This window comes from Chelonus insularis, unplaced genomic scaffold, assembly GCF_013357705.1.
Source record: "Chelonus insularis isolate UGA/USDA-ARS -01 unplaced genomic scaffold, ASM1335770v1 contig_128_pilon, whole genome shotgun sequence".
NCBI lineage: Eukaryota > Metazoa > Arthropoda > Insecta > Hymenoptera > Braconidae > Chelonus > Chelonus insularis.
In genome coordinates this window covers 658,455-677,403 of record NW_023276368.1, presented here as the reverse complement: position 1 = coordinate 677,403, position 18,949 = coordinate 658,455, and the positions used below count along the sequence as shown (strand labels likewise).

The 18,949-nt window shown below is 28.0% G+C and overlaps 3 protein-coding genes across 3 annotated transcripts; all 3 read right to left on the bottom strand.

The window, feature by feature from the left end:
* Positions 1-703: 703 nt before the first annotated feature.
* On the bottom strand, positions 704-4,956 carry Pp2C1 (protein phosphatase 2C). The gene is made up of 4 exons (XM_035088020.1): positions 4,444-4,956; positions 3,686-4,039; positions 3,361-3,587; positions 704-3,276 (listed from the first exon to the last, which is right to left on the bottom strand). Exons 1-4 carry the CDS (start codon positions 4,745-4,747, stop codon positions 1,033-1,035), a joined length of 3,129 nt encoding a protein of 1,042 aa, XP_034943911.1. The 5' UTR covers positions 4,748-4,956; the 3' UTR covers positions 704-1,032.
* Positions 4,957-6,309: 1,353 nt separating this feature from the next.
* Positions 6,310-8,168, bottom strand: LOC118069731 (protein obstructor-E-like). The gene is made up of 5 exons (XM_035088032.1): positions 7,906-8,168; positions 7,112-7,450; positions 6,840-7,034; positions 6,553-6,766; positions 6,310-6,473 (listed from the first exon to the last, which is right to left on the bottom strand). Exons 1-5 carry the CDS (start codon positions 7,970-7,972, stop codon positions 6,383-6,385), a joined length of 906 nt encoding a protein of 301 aa, XP_034943923.1. The 5' UTR covers positions 7,973-8,168; the 3' UTR covers positions 6,310-6,382.
* An 857-nt stretch (positions 8,169-9,025) lies between these two features.
* LOC118069585 (uncharacterized) lies at positions 9,026-18,944 on the bottom strand. Its single transcript, XM_035087796.1, is given in 18 exon segments — positions 9,026-9,517; positions 9,591-9,844; positions 9,847-10,004; positions 10,129-10,551; positions 10,648-10,876; positions 11,057-11,203; positions 11,275-11,394; positions 11,462-11,616; positions 11,704-11,910; positions 14,763-14,887; positions 14,960-15,287; positions 15,364-15,837; positions 15,921-16,191; positions 16,264-16,535; positions 16,827-17,019; positions 17,678-18,128; positions 18,480-18,699; positions 18,798-18,944. Coding segments are annotated over 15 exon segments (3,438 nt in total). The 5' UTR covers positions 16,996-17,019; positions 17,678-18,128; positions 18,480-18,699; positions 18,798-18,944; the 3' UTR covers positions 9,026-9,411.
* Between the last annotated feature and the right edge of the window lie 5 nt (positions 18,945-18,949).

Sequence of the window (18,949 nt, the reverse complement as noted above, 5' to 3'; positions counted from 1 at the left end):
TTAAAAAATAAATAATAATTTTGATATTAATGCTTTATTTCGTTAAAATATATACATCTGATAATATTAATTACAATGTGGCCCCCACTTAATTATATAAATATTTCTTTTGTTTTTAACTATTAAACATCCATTTTTTGTTCCTAATTATAATAATAATAGTACTAGCAGTAACAGTAGTAATCCATGCAAGTTATTTTTTTATTTTTTGCTTTCATCTTAATTAATAAAATACAGGATTTAATTTTAGATGTTTTTATACCGTTATTTTTAAATAACATATCAGTTGTACTAGATAATTTTCAATATACATTTTTTTTCTATTCATGAAAGTTTTAAATTCGTCTTATAAAAAATTTGTCTAAAAAAGTAAACATCTAAAATAAATTATAATACTTTTCATTCTGAATTTTCAACTCTATTAAATAAGGTAATTATGATAATATGAAAACCCTTTCATTTTTAATAATCAATTTAATAGGCACATATTGTGAAGATTATTTACTTTTACATGCATCCTTTTTTTAATTTTTCAATTATAACAAAAATCTACTTATGCCTTTATTATTCAGTGGAAGACATTTTAAAAACAAAACCGCAATTTCAACTGAATATTTTAGTATTTTTTTTTTTCACTACAATTTAATAAAAATTATATCTTCATCTCGAATAAATATATACAATCCTCAATAATTATAACAAATCTTAGCCATTTGTTTTAATTGTATCACGTTTGAAATATGATTAATTAGTCATTTAAAGTTGAAAAAAAAAACAATAGTTATAAATTTATATTAGAATATCGCAATTCAAGAAAGCTAAAGAATTATTAAAAACTTGAATCTTTATCTTACAATTGTTATACAATATTTCTCTTTAAATAATTATAAATAAGATATATTGATGAAATTTTTTCTGTGACAAATACAAGGATGATTTTAAGAACTATTCAAAAATTATTAACGCATCTGTTTTCACTTATTATATATACAAATTATATATATGTTTAAAAAAAAAAATGACTTAATCCGCTTATTTACTGAGTCGCTTGAGTCTCGATCGGGTACCTAATCGTGACCTTGTATTTGAATTGTAGGAACTTGATTTAACTCTTTTAGCAATAACCGATACTGAATTTGATAATGCTAAATTAGAAGCATTATTTTCATGGTTCATACCATTATTTGGTTTGATTAATTTACTCGTTGTCAATTGCATGGAAGTTTTTGAAATAATTTTAGTTGTTGCTGATGAAAGCTTATTGAGTTTTGTATTTAGGGGGGAATGTCGATTCTGTTTAACAATGCCATACTGATGAGCAATCTGAGGAGGTATTGTATGACCTGCGATATCAACATTTCGAGATCGTAGGGTTTTAATAGGCGTAGCAGCAATTGTATCGGATCTTAGCCATCTTTGAGGTGGTGAAGTATTTGACACTGGATTAGATGTAGTCTTTCCACTACCTACTATCATACAATTAAGTTTCAATCGATGGTCTTCTTTAGAATAACTTCCTGTCATTGATTTTCGATTTGATTTCATTTGATCCCAATCTTTAAGTGTAAAATTTTTCCTTAATTGAGCCAATCTTGGGGAACAACCAACACCATTGCAACTACCACTAGTACTTCCATTATTAATAACATAATTGACTGGTCCTCGTCTGGTATTTTTCATTGGCGTAGCTTTTTTTTCAAGATTTCGTCTTTGAAAAGATGCTGATGAAGAGGATGATGCAGAATTAGATGAAGTTGTTGGTGTTGTTATAGTACTTGCTGTAGATAATAAAATATTTTTTTCATGAATATTATTCTCAACTCCAGCTGATGTGTAAGATTTTGTAGCATTGATATTACGATTCTTTATGTTAGAACATGAATTAATCCATCGTAATCGACCATGTAATTGTTGTTTTACTTGTTTTTGATTATTTGGATTATTTTCATTCCTAGCTAAACATTTGCGATCTTCAGATCGAGTTCTTCGTTTCAAACACGGCTCTTGTTGATGAACAATATTACATATAACGTCATTGGGTGTAATATCAAATGTAGAACTGTGTCTTCGTTTTGTTGATGTTGATACTATAGCTTTATGAACTGTTTTAGAGTTAACTCGTGTGGTAATATTGGATCGCAATGATATTTCCCGCCTTTTTATTTTAAGAGTTGCTCCATTCAAATGTGCCACATTGCCTTCACTAGATTTATTCGAAATCATAACAGTATCTTTTTGTATTTCAAATTTTTTCATACAACTCACAGGTGTATTATTTTTGATATTTTCATCATAATAAGTTTCATTAATATCTTGGGAGCCAGAAACTGTAGGTGTAACTGTAGCAATGTCATTAGTAATAGAATTAGTATTATTATTAATAGGAGTTGAAGTTGTTGATTTAATTGTATTTGGATTTATAGCTTGTCGTACTGTAGATCTAAACAGATTAAAATCACTTAATGGATTTGAAAATGCATTCTGTCTTACTAATTCTTGTCCATCGTCGGTATCTTCAGACCATAGGGTCTGATCACAAAAAGATTCTGTATTATCCAAAACTTTTTCCAATGGTGCTTCCAATGGATTATTATAATTGATTGCTTCACTATTTTCGTCATTGTCTTCTGCAGAAGATGGTACATTAATATGACTGTTAATAGACGGTGTGCTTTTACTAATATTAGCGTCGCTGATTGTAATATCACTCGACGATACTTCAGCTACTTGAATATTTTCTGAATTTGAATAATTCATTGTGTCGTCGTTATTTTCAACAGTATCAACAACAGAAATAGGATTTTGTTGTTTTTTAACTGGATGTGCTATTTTATCGATATTACTATTTAAAAGTAGATCTGCGTTCTTGTCATTTGAATAGTTACTCACCAATTTCTCATTAACAGTAAGTGGTGAACTTATTGGTTGAGAGAATGGTTGGTTTGGACAGTAGTTATTTTCTAATAATTTTGTATCAGATGTATTGACTTGTGGATGACTGTGAAAGTCTTTTGTCGATGTTTTCTCTAAGTTTGGAACAGAATGATTAAAATTAGATGATGGAGGCCTGCATATTGGTGAATAATTTGGTAGTGAATTGGTTGATAGATTATTTTTAGAGCGATTCAGTAAAAATTCGATACGAGAAGGTCCAGGTGGATCTATCATTAAGGTAACAACACTCGTATTATCCGCTCGTAAACGGGTAGATGACCATCTTTCGAGTGCACGATCCACCAAACTCTTGGATGGATTTATCCACATTTGATTTTCACTCTGTTAATAAATTTACAAATAGAAAGGGTTATTATCTCATAGAAATTATAGTAATCTTTATCATAATATTAATAATAATAGTACCTGTAATACGTTTCCTGTTTGTTGAGATGCTATGAAATGTTTTTCATTGTGTTTTTCAGCTGCTTGAACAATCGATACAGCTGCTTGAGGTGTTAACATGTTCCAGAGTCCATCAGTACCAAAAATAAGACATCGATGAGATTTTACATCTACTTTAATAACTTTTACATCAGGCTCAGGTGAAACAACAAATGTATCTAATTCTGAATTGTAACTCCACAAATCACCTTTTGAAATCATAAAAAATAACAAAAAATTTTTTTCTTCGAACTAAAATATTTGCCTTACTTATCAGTATTTGTAAAATAATAAAATAGTAAATTACCTAGAGATCTCGCAACTGCAAGGAATGGTATCTCATCAATGTGGGTAGATCTTCTTACTGGGCCTTTGTGACCAATTCTCGGTCTATTCCAAACAACTCTTGCGACACCAGACTTACTTATAACTTTCCCGCCAGATTCTTGGATTCTTGTCATTTCAGGTCCGCTTTCTGGTTTATGATCTTTTGTGAGCGGTTTTGCTTTCCACTGCGGATCACCTTCATTATCTTGATAACCAAGTACTATTCCAGAGTCTCCAACATGGCCAATATAAATTTTTCCTTTTCTAATGAATGCTATACTGGCAGTTGTGCCGGCAGTTGAAGGTAATCCTGACGCTGTTCTTGGCCATTTATCTGCTCGAAAAAAATTGTTTTTAGTTATTGAATGTTTTGATGAATTATTTTATTATTCACTTGAATTAAATAATATTAATACTAATTGAATATATGTATGATGCAAGCAATTATTGGAAATCTATATTACATAATACGCTAAAATATTGAAACAAATGATTTTTAATAACATAAACATCAAGAAAGAAGTGATAATAAAAACAGTAGTTAAAAGTAATAATAAAATAAATTATAAATATAATAACAATAACAAAAGTGATAAAATAATGAAATAATATATTAAAAAAATTATATAAGATGATAAATAAGCTTAATTGTAAAATCTAGTGTTAATTATAAATGAAAATATTGGATATTATAAACAATTTCTATAAAAATAAAAACATATACAAGTAATATCAAACCTAGTTCTCGCCACATAGCATAGTGTGTGTTAACATATCCGTCTCTAATAGCGCGAAGTACGTCTTCATCTTTATCGCTCCAAAAATTTTTTTGTTTAACAATAATATCCATTAGATGATCTTTTGCAAATTTAGCAGCTTCACCACCACCGTGTCCATCAAAAATACCAAAAAAAGCATATTCCAAATCTCTATCATCAGAAGTCTGCTGGTATGCCACACTAAACATGTCTTCCATGTATTTACGGCCACCCTGGTTACAATGACCAGTAACTCGTAGATTAACCTTGATACTTAATGGCATTGTAGGTTTACTTCTGATTCAAATAAATAACAAAAAACTACTGTATGTCTTAATGATCAAGTTTTAACAATATTACTTTTCTCACTTAATATTCTGTTACTCAATTATAATGTTTAGTCAATGTTTTTCAACTAATAACGTTTCAACCACGTACTCGAAAACAGATTGAAAAGGAAAACCTACATCTCCCAACGATTAATTGTTCATGAGGGCGCTACTATCGATTTCAAACACTGGCACAGCAGTTATACACAAACTATATCATGATACATATTGTCAAGACGTTTGTTTTGTTAATTTACCTATAAATTTTACATAATATTCTATTAAAATTATAATTTAATTACTTCTACATTTCTTAAAAAATATTCTATTCATTAACAACATACATTTATTATAAATTTTTATAAATATAATAATTTTTGTCATCGATCCTTGTAGAGTTGCACAAACTATACCGAAAACGCGGAAAGTGCCCTCTAACGGTGTAACACATCATCGCATTTGTGAATTATTACAGTTACACATATTTACACGGATGCATGTATAAATTAAAAGTATGAATTTAATAACGAATATAATTATTAAAATTATAATAAAAACAAATTTATGATATTGAAATTTATAATACTCAGGCTATATTCCATTCTTTTGAGAGAATATTAGATTTTATTGATTTTTTTTTACAAGATTTTTTGTAATTACAATTTTCTTTAGTCATCAGTAATAACAAAAAAAAATTCAACTCCAAAAAGATATCATCATCAATATCAGAGCATCGGTCGGTACTCCGATATCTCTTAAAAGAAAAATCTAAATAAAGTACAAAAAATTTTGAATTTATATTAGACTTTTTATCTATCGATATTATTATTAATTAATATTTCTTACATATAATTATCTCAACTTTCTGTTGCAAGTAAAGATAAAGCTTTATTATGTCAAAAATATTTCATGTTTACAACTGAATACTTTCGATTTTTAATTGTAATCAATATCAGTATTATTTGTGTGTATTAAAAACTTCATGAATATTTTGAAGTAACAAATCTTTCATAAATATTCAAAGTTATAATTATTTTTTGATACTAATTTTTTTTTTATAATTTCCAGATTAAACATAATATTCAATTGATCCTGCTACCGATTTCCTAGCTCCTGCTCCTAGATAGCAATATCAGGATAACATGGAATAAGTGGTAGATATAGGTTTAGTAATTCTAGAGGTATTCTGCGAACGAGTAAGGAAAAGTCGTTTTCGAGTCCTGAAACCGGTTTCTTGACTGTCGACAATATAGCATATACATACGTATATCGGTCGTTAACAGGTAATGGATTATTTTAGCATTTATAATTACAATCATGGCAAATTTCAATTGTCTTTTTATATCAATATTATTTTCAAAATTTTATTCAATTTATCATACAAGTCATTTTTATGATCATGAATTATTACAATGTTTTTTGCTGTTTCATTAAAAAAAACATTTATCATCGCTAATAAGTTGCCGATAGAAAAGTTAGAAAATCATTCAAGTATAATCATTGTATTTATCTGTTGAAATAACTTAAGAAACAATTTTTCAAAAAGATTGGGCATCTTTTACAAATAAAATAAAATTGGCAAAATGTTTTTTAAAATTGTCTAAATCTATTTCGCTGTGAAATTTGACGGAAAGCTGGACTTGGATCGATCAATGGTTCTGGTGATATTACACTTGGTTGGCTGTAAATGAAATAAATAAATAAATAAATGGCTAGAAAGAAAAATATTTTATATAACAAATAAATTCTTAATCTCTTACCTGCAACCAGTAACATTCTCGGCAGAATCACAAGCATTAATTAATTCATTAAATGCATTCCCTTCGCCACAATTCTGGAGTCGAGGATGACCATTTATACATATAAAATATTGTTGGCAATCATTGGGGTTTCTGAAAAATCTAGATTCACTGTAAAACAATTGATACTGGTTATCTCCTTCAGCAGGATTGGGACATGTGAATTTCAAGAAAGCTGAAAAATTTTAAATATTTATTTAGAAAAATGTATTCAAAAAATATTTTTTAATATTTAAAATCAAACATACCTTCAACATTGCAATCAGGAACTTGATCAGGCCAATCACAACGATAAGTTTCAGAATTAAAAGCTAAACCTTCGGGACAGTTGAAAAGATGTCCAACACCATCAGCGCAATTAATAAACTGTCCACAATTGGCTTCATCACCAATTTTGAAATAACCGTATTGATGGGGACAGTCATCAGTTGGTTGTGGAGGTTCTGTTAAATGATTTGCATAACATGATGTCACAATTTATAATAAATTTCAGTAATATAATATTTGTTACAATTCTTACGTAAATTTGGACGTCCATCGCAATTAATATCAATCGGATATCCACATGGATAATTAAATCTTGCCTCGGGATTGAAGAAGAGACCCTCCGGGCAAAGTTTCTGTTCACCAATACCATCAACACATTCAATATAAGCATCACATTGAGAAGGAACTACAAATCGTCCATTCTTTTCTGGACAAGGTACGCCTGATTGTTGAGGAGATTGTCTACTATCAATATTATTCAATTGTTGGAATTGTTGTGGCCTTTGGAATGGTGCCTGTACAAATTGATTTGGACCAAATCGTTGTTGCTGGAATGTCTGAGCTTGGAACTGATTTTGGAACTGAGCTATGCCTGTGAATTTTTTATAATATAAAGATAAATAGTGAATAAGTCGTGGAGATATTAAATGTCAGCAATAACTACATATGTTTCCCTAAATACGTGCATTGCATGTCGATTCATGACTTGATTGTATAAGTTCTATTTTTCAATGGCTTTAGAAAATGTCAAGTATGACGAAATATCTATGAAACTATTAAAAGTTAGTTTGAAGATGATTTCTACGGTGATGAAAATTTGTGTTTATATTAACATTTATATATTTTTTGAAAATATGTTATATAAATTCTTTTTTATTCCAGACATACACACATTAAAATGACTAAATATTAAAAAATTGGTTTTATTTGCAAGGTGCAAATCATACGTGTTAAAAACATCGATGATGATGATGATGATGATAATAATAATCATTATTAATAATATATGATTAAAAAAGGTCAATAAATAAATAAAATAATACATACAGAATTTAGAAACAATAAGGGTGATAATAATTGGAACAATCCGTATTCGATAATGTATAATATCCATCTTCTTGCTTCAAAATGAATGTACGAATCTACGTATTGTAAAATCACTGGAAGATGCTACGACTTTGAAGATACACGACTAAATATAAACTACAGGTCTCTTGGGGACCTTTCAATATTTTTTATCATTTTAAACGCGGTAAAGGAAAGTGAGAGTACCTACCTATTCGTTGGGATGAACATCTTACTTTGTGGTGGCAAACACATCTTGATGCTGGAGTAGGAGATGAATTTCAGGCATATATTGACTAATAATGTTGTATGTATTGGTGTGTGGATGCCAAGAGAAATCAGAAAACGAATACATAAAAAAAAAAAAAATAAATCCCGAAAAATAATGATAATAATTTATATAACTCTGAGAAAGAAACATGAGATCCAACCGAGGATTTATTGGAATGTTCAAATCGTTTGTTTTGGATCTTTTTTTATGCGAAATTTTTTTATTTAAAGACATGAGTTTTTTTAGCAGGTGTATATATGTAGATATATATATATATATATATATATGAAGAGAAATAAATTTTTTATAATATAAATGAATAATTATACAATAAAATATAATACAAAAAATATATTATACAAACATAGTATCACACAAAGATTGAAAAATCTAATATACAATTTATATCTAATAAATAAATTGACTTAAGAATTAATGTATTACATACAATAACACGTGATAATAATTACATAATAGACGACTTTGATAGCTGTCATAATATAACAATATAAGTATTCTTAATCTTTGTATATTTATCTTATAAATGTTGATTAATGTTTAAACAAATATTGTCAATGTAATTTTTTTTTTACAAATTCAAGTTGTGAAATATTCATTTTAATGTAATTTAAAATGACTACGAGTGAAATTATACAAATTAATACTTTCGAATTTATTTTTATTATACAAGATGATTAAATTGAAACTATTAATGATATGGAACTACGTTATACATTTTGCTTACGTATATTTAAAATATATACATATTTCTAATTATATATGAATATTAAAAAATAGAAAAAATATTTACAAAAAATTTTACACGTGGAATTAAAAATAAATATAAACATATTAATTTATGTTGGAATGATTTTAGGATGATAAACAATTTTTCTGTTCTGTGATAAAAAAAAAAACTAACTGGTTTCAGTTGATTTTAATGTCTTTGGATATAGTTTTCTTTTGATAAATAACTATTAAAATTTGATTAAAAATAATATTTTAATTAAAAATAATCTGTCAATGTTTGTGTATTTTGAAGTGTTTAGAAAAATTAGTCAGTCCGTTAATCAATGGAAAGTAAACTAATAAAAATTCACGAATGCAAATTTCTTTTTCACACTGTATACAGTTGAAAGTATGCGAAAGACGGTGGGAGTATATTATATATATATTCCTTCCTTTACTACGAATTGAAATTGATAAATATTTTATCATCATGAGCAATTGTCAACAAACGATACACTTGATCCACTAGCCACTTCTGCATAATCTTGCTTTCCAGTTGAACAAAGTTTACTGGAGAAATCAGCCTCTCTCTTTCTGAAATTTGCAATATGTTAAAATAAAAGAAATGACTAATTAAGAAACTCAAGTAGAAATTAATGATTTATACCCTCGACCAGGAAGCTCCATCACATCAACAACAACATTATTAACATAAAGTCGATCATTACACCAAAAAAAACATAATGATCTTGGTTGAAGAACATCCATGTCATATGTCCAAAATAAATCAACTTTTCGGATTTTTCCGATGTCAGTAGCTGCACCTCCTGGATGTGCAACAACGATTTTTCTAGTTGATCCGTGTTCCAGTCTCATATAACCACTGTTACGTGACAAATATATAAATGAAGGAACATTTGAAATTGATTAAATGAAAAAAGAATCATTAATTACTTAGGTGTAAGATCCATGTTTCGAATAACTCCATTGTCTGCATGAAGTGTAACTTTGATGAAACCTTGGACCCAACTTTCTGCTGTCGAAGGCTGTGCAAGGTTGATGGTTATTCGGTAATGTTTTCCTACCGGAGAGAAATCAATTTTGTAATACCCAATATTACATAATTAATTATATATTTCATGTGAATAATATTAATGAAAAAATATATATTATAAAATAATAAATAGTTAAAGAAAAAAACTTACGACAATATGGATCGTCTTTGCCAGTAGAAAAGAAAAATTTAGAGCCAAGTAATGCTGATATATCTTGGCCCATTGATAATCTTTTCACTAGAGCTGGACTTTTATCAGCATGATAGCCCATTATACCACAACTTAAACTATTATTACTTTTACAAGAAAAACACTCGCCTCGTAAAAAATTAGCGTAACTACTGCATTCATGTGCCACATATTGGCATTTGGAATTAATACTTTCTATAAAAAGTTTGATAGCTCTGATGTGATTACAAGCCACTAACACTCTAGAAGCTTCTTCTAGGCCTTCTCGAATGAGCGTTAATGGTAATGAAGGCGTGGTTTCACTCAAGTCAGTACAACCTGGTTGTTCTTTACCATTATTAGGATAAAAATCTAAATGACCACATGGTTGACTCATTCCATACCCTAAAATGTTTATTTATCAATAATTATTTTTATTTTAATCCTATCTTGATATCAATTTTAAAACTAATATTCATTAATAATTAACTTAATGTATACCTAGAAAAAAAATACTTTTCCCATCAGTATGTATAACATCAACCAATTGTGCATCTGTCCAATCTAATCGCAGATGACTAGGCATACCCTGAAAATTTGGTTCAGCAGGATCCAATCCAGTAATTCGACCAATTTGACCATTCAACTTTTCGCCAGCATAACCAGCAGTATGAGCACCAAGACTGTGACCTATTAAATGAACATCACTCATGTTCAAACCATAATTCACCTGCAGTATAATTGAATGCTTAGTACAATATTTAATAGAAAATGATTTCTCAAGTGAAAATTATAAAATTAAGGCTATGTACAAGTAGGTATATAATTCATCCAATTAGGGATATATGTAATTGACATATTTTCTTGATGCAATCTCAGTGTTTTAATTGAGATATATGTATTTACTTACATGCAGATGTTTAACAAGATATGCTATTTCTAGGCCAACTAATCTGGTATTGGCAGTTGCTTGAGTATATAATGGTAAACTGCCACCAGCCCAATCAACAATTATTACGTTATAATCACCATGTTGAAGTAATTCATTTCTCATTTCCTACAATGTTAAATTTAAAGTTCATTACTAATACACAATACTTTCAATTATGAGAAAAAAACAACATTTACCTTGACCCAATTGCTCAAAGGTGTATCAATGAACCCATGAATTATAAATTTAGTCTTACGTTTCGAATCGAAATTTGATTTTCTAATTGATCTATCTTTATCCACTATGAGAACTTGTCCCTGTATTAATGATAATAAGTCAGTATAAAAAATGATCTTATGAATGAGTAAACACAATCACACTTACTTCAGTAGGATTTTCATTAGTATAAAGAATGAATCTAGTGTTAATAACTTCACGTGGCAATGGAAAAACATTTAGAGGCCTGTGAATAAGATGATACCAAGATCTTGTGATATTTAGACAACCCAGTTCATCATAACATCGAGTTTCATTTTCAACTAGGAAAAAATTTATAACAATCATGTTTACTTTTATAATAACAATAATAAAAAAATAAAATGTTAATAAATAAATAAATTATTTACATGGTAGCCAAGGTATATTGACTTCAATTTTATCACTTCTAGCCCACTGCCAAGGATCTAGAATGCCAGCGAAACCGGGAGTTGGAACAAATACACCAGAAAGACAAATCAATAGAATCCTGAATGTTGATATAATGAAGTGATTTTTTTCCCCACTACTTCTCATCCTTAAATCAATTAAAATACATTTGGACGAGTAAGTAAATACTAGAAATTTCAAATTGATGTCATTTTTTATTTAACAATTTAATCATTTCATCAACAATTAAAATATCATTATTTTATAACAAAAAAACTGATGTTTCTTTTTTTAGAATGTTTCTAATTTATTTAATAACTTTAAAAGTCGAGAGTTTTAATCTTTTACTATCATGTGTATCTAAAATAATTATAATAAATACTAGTTTAAAATTAATCTTATTCCAGGTATGAATTAAATCAATCAACAATGAAGATCAATATCTAACCCCAAAATGTACCAAAAAATCTTCTTACTGATCAAGAAGAGTGTTGAATATTTATCACAATTGAGATGTAATAGTCACATAAATGATGATAATACCAGGATAAACAAAGCTAAATAATGGCGGTAAAAAGTGGTAAAGGATATTACGTGACGATAATGTGCATTCTTTACGCGCATCGACGCGAAACTTGATTTTTCCTTTCTCTTAGACTAATCACTAGTACTTATAATTAAAATAATTATATACATCCTTATTAGAAGTAATCAAGCATTCACAAATGTGAATATAAACGATCAATTTTAGATGATAGTGCTAACCATTAAGATAGCACTGGAGAACCTGCGTGATCCTCTTTCACCCTAGATGTGTATGTATGTTTATATGTGACAGCTTTCCACATAGGTCGGCCTTTACACTGACCTACATACCACAAATAACGGTAAGTATAAATACTGTTATATATATATATATATAGATATATATATGCATGTAAACATTGCCTGTTAATTATCTATCATATCAATGACTTTTGATTTTTAATTTGTCTACATTTGAAAGTAACAACTAAATTTGATCTAATAAAAATATAACATCCATCAATTATAATGTTTAAATACTAGAACAATTAACATATTAGTGTTAAAAGTAATATTTTTATTTTATATAATAATAAATTGTTTAATAAAACATCAAGTATAATAGTAATAATAAAGTGAAATTTGGCGTACGTAATATAAATAAAAGTTGATGAATTTTAATTAAATTAACAGCATTAGAAGTAAAAATAAATTAGTTTGATTATAAGTATTATTTTTATATAACGTTAGATCATACTTTTTGAGTGAAAATATGACAATTGACTTTATTATTATAAAATAAAAATAACAATATATCATCATAAAATTCTATTATGTATCCAATGTCTGTGCAATAATAGTAGTTTATATGGACCGGAAGTACAAGACGGAACTAACTGGCTAGCGAGAGTTAAGAAAGTAATCAAAAGTGAAAATTTTCTGCAACATATAGAGTCATGAATTGGCGAGAAAAAGTCTAGGAAATAAGTAATATTAAGCTTGAAAAATGATATTTTTTTTTTACAGCTATTTCTTTCACTAAATTACCAGAGAATGTTTAATTAATATTCACTCAATAAATGTTGCATAAAAAAATAATATATGTGGTCAATGATGGCAAAACTTACTGATGGCTGTGTATACATAGCAGAGTTATTCTTACAGTATACGCCTACGTGGAGAAAGCGCATACACGTTCTGTTTCACTATTATAATATATTCAGGTATGTAATCCATCAGCTAAGTTCAATCAAGCTATCAGATTATTAAATCCAATCAAATATTTTGATTAATTCTTCATATTAAATAATACAAAATATTTTCATGATTTAATGTCAATATCAATCATCAATAGTAGTAAATCAAAAATACAATTGATTATTTTTCTTTTTAAATAAATAAAATAATTGTTTTTATAACAGAATACTTACATCTTCAATACTATTCTTGCATTATACAGCCACCATTTATTTTTCTATCGATCCATGATACTAATATACAGTATATCAACTTATTAATTTCACTTTTTCACATTGAAATTCAAATTCTATGCCTGAGGAAATTGCTCTTTTTTTTTGGAATCACTATTGCAAATAATATGAAATGAAATAAATGAAACAATTTTTAATTATAAAATCATGATTTAATTCATAATGATTTTTAAACATAACAAATAAATGATTTTGAATTTTAAAAATAATTATCTGTATATATCGAATACATGTATATAATATTGATCTGACTAGTTAGTACACTTGACTCACTTGACTTTCAGAGAATAGAAATATAATACGGTGAACGTATCACAGTGAGAGGCAGCCGGTGCTCAACTGGACTGTGCACGGAAGATTCGCTACAAGTTCTCTCGCTACATTTGCCTCCCGATGTTGCTTTTGAATTGTTGTTGTAGACCTGCAGAAGCAATCAGGTGGGTCAGTAATTTTTATTGATATATACTTTTATTTACATGTCTTATGAAAACAACCAACTTCCTACTATCATTATTTATTCATTAAAAATGTTCATTTCACATTAACTCTCTAGGTATTCCAATATATATGTATATTGTAACTTTATGCATTACATATTATTAATAAATAATAAAAAGTATTATTTGTACAGGTGATGATTATTAAGAATTATTTCTTGAAAGGTAATTTTTTATAATATAATTATGATACACACTTATTCATATGAATGATGTTCCACAATTATAAAATTCATTACATAATAAATATATAATTATAAATACTTTATAACACATCAAATAGGTGTATTGTTATACAAAATTAGTCGTAATGGATTTCTTTTTATGTAGAAAAGAATTTTAAATGGTTCTATAGCTTAATATATCCTGATTGTATAACACATAGACAATAAATAAAGATGGATGATCTTTTAACATCAGAATATATTATTATTATTAAATGTGTTATGAGTATTATTATTGTTGGAATGAAGTAAAATTTTCATACCATTTTTTGCTTTATATAATCATTGAAAAATAATCATGTTTATGTAGAGACTGTATTTAAATCAGTAGAGTGTATGTTGACTGCTTGATGATGGCAATTCTCAATTGTCAGAATTTTTGGTTCATTTGTTAGTAAAGTTTTTGTTTCATCAGGACAAACTGTAATGCTGTAAAGAGTATTAATGATATAATTGTCAAAAAATTATATAAATCTAATCAGTAAAACTATTTTATCTTACCCTTGACCAATTTCCAAACTATCAATTCGTAGAGAATCTATAAATGCTTTAGGTTTATGAAGTAATCGCCAAGTTAACGGATTGAATACTGAAGTATGATATTCCCATGTAATATGTACTGCTTCTGGCTTTCCAACAACTTCTCCTGGTAGAACAACAGTATGTATACTTCCGGGTTCATAGTACTTTGAATTTTCACTTAATTGTAATTGCTCTGTCTCTTTGTGACCTGCTCCTATTATTTTAATAATGAACATTCCAACTTCTCCTCCGTGATTCATGCTTTCATCATTTTTCGAGATAGTTAATATAACTTTGTAATGTCCTCCTAAAATGATGAACTGTCATTATTACTCTTACAAAGGAGTTAACTTGTAATCATAAAAGTATTTTTTAATACAAACTGCAAAAAGGTTTTTCAGAGGCAGTCATTAAATAAACTGATGCATGGTAATTTCCTGGTTGAGCATCAAATCCAAATCTAGGACAGTACTGATTGATGCAGTCGAAACACTTTCCTTCTTGGAAATGAACCCATGATGTACAAGGAACAGCGAGAAATGGACAATCAGTATTTATACTCTCTATAAAGTAATCATAACTTCGAATATGATTGCAACCAAGAAATCTTTTGATTCCTTTGAAAAAACTTCCTCGTTCAAGTGTTATTGAATTTAAGACTCCATTATTACACCCTGGCTGATTACGTCCACCGTTTGGATAAAAGTCAATATGAGCAACCGGTTGACTAATACCAAGTCCACCAGTCATAAATGGACTAGAGTCAGTATGGATTGCAATCACGAAATCGGCATCAGTTGGATCTAATCGTACCATTGGCGAAGTATTACTGAAATGAGGCTCAGCAGGATCTAGACCTGTTGAATAAAAAATTCATTTATATAATTACTCTGCACTAATAATAATAATAACATTATTGAATGATAAAGATTAATCTTACCACTTATTCTACCTAGATTATAACCATATTGAACACGTAAATAATATCCAAGGTATCCACATGTATGAGCTCCAAGACTGTGACCAATAGCATGAATTCGTTGAGGTGATACTTTGCCAACTTCAATTAATTGTGATGCTAATCTAGCCGTCATAGCACCAACTAATCTTGTATTAGCAACTGCTTGTGGGTAGGGTGGACCTGCACCACCAATCCAATTGACTACGACAACATTACAGTCTTCACGTATCAGTAATTCACGTTTCGTTCTCTGAAAAATAATCAAATTTGCAAATAAAAATACAGTTTTATTTTTATTTACAATTAATTTAAAGTTACTCACTAAAATCCATGTTTTATCACCATTATCTAAATATCCATGTACAATAAAATAGAGATTGTTAGAATTTTTTAGCGGTGATTGATTGATGGTATCAAATTGATCAATGAACAACTCATGTGGATCATTAGTGTGTTCGCGAGTGTAAAGCATATAATGAGGATCTATACTGTCAGGTCGACCTGGAAATGTTGATACTGGACGATTATCTCCAGACCAGGGAGTTCCAATATAAAAACATCCATAAGGTTGATAACATCTCCACATATACCACTCTAGAAAAAATAGTTCTTAATGATAATTTATTCAGTGTTTTGACTGTCTTGAATTATATAGAACTCTTTTAACCCTTCAATTCGGGTTATCAATGTCTCACAATGATAATATTTTTCAGTTTCATTATTACACTAGAGTCTATAAAATTTTCAATAATTACGTGAATAATCATAAAAATTATTCCCACATCTATCGATATAATAAATAAATTTATTAATATTTATTCTAAATAATTATTTAACTGTACTTAAATATGTATTAAATAATGCTTAAATTAATTTTATATTTACCATCTTCAAAATTAAATTCATTATCTATTTCTTCCGGCGATAAGGTTGTGGTAGAAGTATTATTCAAATTACTATTAGCTCCAAAATCACGTAATTCTGTTTTATTCGTAAGAGATGACATCATACTTGCTGTATATGTCAAAAGTAACAATGTCTCGTTAAGAAACATTTCGTACACCAATTTTATTTACACCTGCAAATATATATTATATGCATATGTATGATAATTATTGAAATATTCTTATTTTATTTTTCTTAACGATCATTTGTTTATGACGTACGACGTTCAACTGGTATAGAAATTGATAATAAGTCTTCAAGAGATATAATAAATATTAGGAAAAATCGATTGACGTAAATTAAATCTACCACATGATAAAAATTGTCAGCTGTATCAAGTTGATTGCGATATATTAAATAAATTGAAGACTTAAAATGGATTAAACTAATAAAAAATTCTTTACAACAATACCAGTTAAAATTATAAAATATAAAATATATTATAATTAATTAATAATATAATGAAAAAAGTATCGTCAAAGATATATTTCACAACTGAGAATACTTTACTGTATAACGTATAAAAAGCATCCAGACTTATTGCTGATACATTATCATTGTAGTAAGTTGAGAATTGAAATAAATAACTCACACATTTATATTAAGATGTCTAGTTCATTTGTAACATATCCAATTAAAATTAAAATTCATTCGAGTAAAATTACAGATAATTATATCGGTCATTTTATTATAATTTGTCCTCTATACAATGACTTACCACATCAATCAATTGTGTATATTTTTAATAACTTTCTTTTTAGAAATAAAAATTAACAAGTTTCAACAGTTACCTAAAAAAGTGATCACCACGTGTTTAGTATAGTTTAGATAACTTTCGTCGGCTCTAATCTAACGTGAACTAGATAAATTCATCAGGATAGCACTAATAATTGGTATGTACTGTAATAACGATATTGTATTATGATATATAAGAAGTGATTGAAGTAAAAAGTTCTGAATGTGATCGAACTTTATCACTGACTTATTGATAATTGGTGTTTCTGTCAGCTTAAATGGTTTTTATCCATGGCAAGTATTTTCTACTATTTCCAATCAATCGATTCCTTTCGGCGTTACCAGAGTAGCATGAAATGCCTCGGAAAATCGAACTTTCAGGCATCGTTTATCACGATTCGCGAGGAAACTTAGTGAATCAGTGATTAAAAAATTTTCACTATCAAACTTTTCTTTTTTTTTTAATCACAATGTTGATTACATCTGTACTATTTAGTGTATTGGTATCTGTGGAGAAATTAAAAAATCATTAATAGAGATAAAATATTAAGCTGTATAACAATATATTTTATAAATAAAATTTAATTACAAATTTTTATCAAATTGTAAAGAGAAATAGAAATCATGCAACAAAACATAGTCTATCTAAAGTTCGAATTTATACAATTTTTTATTTAAATATTTAAAAAAAAGAAAAAGCAACCTTCTAGCATTGTAAAGCATATAAGATTCTAATAAATCAAATTTATTAAATTAAAAAAAAAAAAAAAAATCTGGTATCTATATGATACTGTATATCATTAATGCTTATAAAAAAAATTCTTAATCATACATGTAGATCCAAGTTAGGATGCTTACCTTGATAATGGTGATTGGTTTCACGGAAGTATCTAAAGCTGTATAAAATTACCCCCTGAATATAATGGTTAATTAAGATGTTACATTGGATTGTAAATGTCATAAATTGCAAAAGGTGATTCCGCACCGCCTTCCTTCGTATGAGGGTTACGCCCCGCGAGTTTGATGGCCTGCCCTCCGTGGGTACCGCCCCCGCTCTTTGAACAGGAACACAGGAAATCTAAGAAATTTATTATATCAAATTCTTATTATGAACAATAATCAATAAAATTAAGACAAAATATAGTCATTCAAATAATTATCAATAATGTTACTTACTTTTTTTCTTACTTAAAATAGCATAGGGTAATTATTCATTGCTCCATTATATTCTTGGCTTATCACTGAATAATTATTCCAACTGATTGATTCTAATTATATACTTGATAATTTATAAAAATATCTAGTAATCTTGCCATTTTTGTGATAAA